The sequence below is a fragment of the Microchirus variegatus genome (genome assembly GCF_963457635.1).
Source record: "Microchirus variegatus genome assembly, chromosome: 8".
NCBI lineage: Eukaryota > Metazoa > Chordata > Actinopteri > Pleuronectiformes > Soleidae > Microchirus > Microchirus variegatus.
The window spans coordinates 31262315-31264814 of NC_139809.1; the positions used below are offsets into that span (position 1 = coordinate 31262315).

General features: G+C 50.6%; 1 protein-coding gene across 1 annotated transcript in view; it reads left to right on the top strand.

Annotated features, from left to right (window-relative positions):
* The first annotated feature begins 1263 nt into the window (after positions 1-1263).
* The window catches only part of sntb2 (syntrophin, beta 2), a 23560-nt gene continuing 22323 nt past the window's right edge, over positions 1264-2500 (top strand). The window contains exon 1 of the mRNA XM_083893111.1: positions 1264-2082. Coding sequence (XP_083749237.1) covers positions 1350-2082 — 733 coding nt within the window. The 5' untranslated portion in view covers positions 1264-1349. The remainder of the gene's footprint in view (positions 2083-2500) is intronic.

Here is a 2500-nt window from a genome sequence, read left to right on the forward strand (position 1 = left end):
TGTATGTAGGTAGGAAATAAGGAAGGAAGGAAGGAAAGTGGGTAAGGAAGGAAGGTCGTTATGTAGGAAGGAAGGAAGGGAAATAAATTAGATAGGTAGGAATGAAGGATGGAAGATAGTGTCGTAGGAAAGGACGTTACATTGGAGAGAAGGAAGGTAGGAAAGAAGGAAGTGACATTTTCAGGTAGGACAGAGGGAAGCAAATTATCTAGGTAGGTAGGAAGGAAATAAGGAAGGAAGAAAGGTCATTACTTCAGAAGTAAGGAAAGTAGGTAGGACAGAGGGAAGGTAATTAGGTAGATAGGAAGGAAGGAAATAAGGAAGGGTAAAAGGAAGGAAGGTTGGAAGGAATGAAGGTAGGTAAGGAAAGAAGGAAGGGAAGTAGTGAGGTAACAAGGTAGGTAAGGAATTAAGGAAGGAAGAAAGGTCATAAGTTCAGAAGGAAGGAAAGTAGGTAGGACAGAGGGAAGGTAATTAGGTAGGTAGGAAGGAAGGAAATAAGGAAGGGTAAAAGGAAGGAAGGTTGGAAGGAATGAAGGTAGGTAAGGAAAGAAGGAAGCAAGGTTGTTATGTAGGAGGGAATGAAGGGCATTAGGAAGGTAGGAAATAAGGAAGGAGGAAATGAAGATTGGTAGGAAAGAAGGAAGGGAAGTAGTTAGGTAACAAGGTAGGTAAGGAAATAAGGAAAAAAGGTCTTTAGTTCAGAAGGAAGGAAGGTAGGAAAGAAGGAAGCGACATTGTCAGGTAGGACAGAGGGAAGGACATTATCTAGGTAGGAAGGAAGGAAATAAGGAAGGAAGAAACGAAGATTGATAGGAAAGAACGAAGGGAAGTAGTTAGGTAACAAGGTAGGTAAGGAAATAAGGAAGAAAGGTCTTTAGTTCAGAAGGGAAGTATGTAGGTTGTAACTAAGGAAGGAAGGAAAGACGTTTTCACCAAATCAATCATTCATTTATTGTCCAAGTATTAACGCAATCATTTTTATTGGCCTTTTATTTTGAAAGGGTGTGAGCGGAAGTGCCGTCGTCCCCGGCGCGAGCTTGACAGTGGAAGTGTGTCAGCTTAGAAGAACAATCCTCTCTCAAGTGTCCGCCGTCTCTCTCTCTCTCTCTCTCTCTTCTTCCTCTTCTTCCCCTCTTTTCTTTTCTTTTTCTTTTTTTCCACAGGGGGGGGGAGACTCGCGCTTTTCCTCCCCCGCTCTCCCTCTCTCCCTCCGGCGGAGTGGGTGTGTCGATGCGGGCCAGTGGAGCCGAGTCTCTGCTTGTGTTGGTCCTGAAAAAGAGGAAAAAAGTTGACGATGAGTTCAGAGTGAACGCGGCCCGACCTCCGAGCACGAGCCGTCCCGGATCATGGCGGTCTGGACCCGAGCGGACAAAAACGGCCAGCTGGACCTGCTGCTCCGGGACCGCTGGATCCGAGTGTTGGCGGAGCTCAGCCGCGAAACTCTCACCCTGACGGCGGAGGCGGAGGCGGCGGCACCGGGGGCGAACCACCACCACCACCACCACCACTGGGACTGCGGCAGCAGCAACTCCTCCGCGGGCCTGAGAAATGGCCTGACGAACGGAAACGACCCGGCAGCGAGTCCCGGGAACCGCGGCCAGGACCACCTCCAGAGCCAGAGCCAGAGCCAGAGCCACCGGGGCCGCAGCTCCAGCCCCGGCCCACGCCGCGGTCAGTACGAGGGAAACTTTACTTCAAACAGTCCCGGAAAGTACCAGAATAACGGCACAAACTCTGACTTTGGAAGTCCCGGCTCGAGCTACGGAAGCCCCGGGTCAAGCTTCGGCTCGAGGCAGGGCGAGTGCCCCGTGAGCGCGGACGGTTCCTCGGAGGCGGTGCGGAAAGTCCGGGTTGTCAAACAGGAGTCTGGCGGGCTGGGGATCAGCATTAAGGGGGGGCGGGAGAACCGGATGCCCATCCTCATCTCCAAGATCTTCCCCGGACTCGCCGCCGACCAGAGCCGCGCTCTCCGCGTCGGGGACGCGATCCTGTCCGTGAACGGGAGCGACCTCCGGGAGGCGACGCACGACCTGGCGGTGCAGGCGCTGAAGAAGGCGGGGAAAGAGGTGACGCTGGAGGGTGAGTGGACCAACGCGAGAGCGGGGATTCGCGGAGGCCGAGTTCAGGGTGCCGTGGCCCGGCTGTGCCCGGGTGTCAGTCAGGGTCTGCGTGGGGGGGGGGGGTCCGTGGGTGTGACGTCATCACTTTTACGTTAGTTATAAACAAACGGAGGTTTATAAAAGTCATCGCTTTATTTTGATAGCACTTCAGAATAAAACAGAGTCCTTCAGAATAAAATGACTGAAGTAGTAAAAACAAAAAACGGAAAGTGTAATATAATAAAACGTAACATTATGACAATATAATAAATAAAATAATGAAAAATAAGTTTTAAGAGTGGATTTAAATGATGACGAATATGGAAACCAAGCATTTAATGCAATAATAGTTTGCTTTTATGTGACGATGCACTTTGGCCCTGATTTGATGTCAAAAC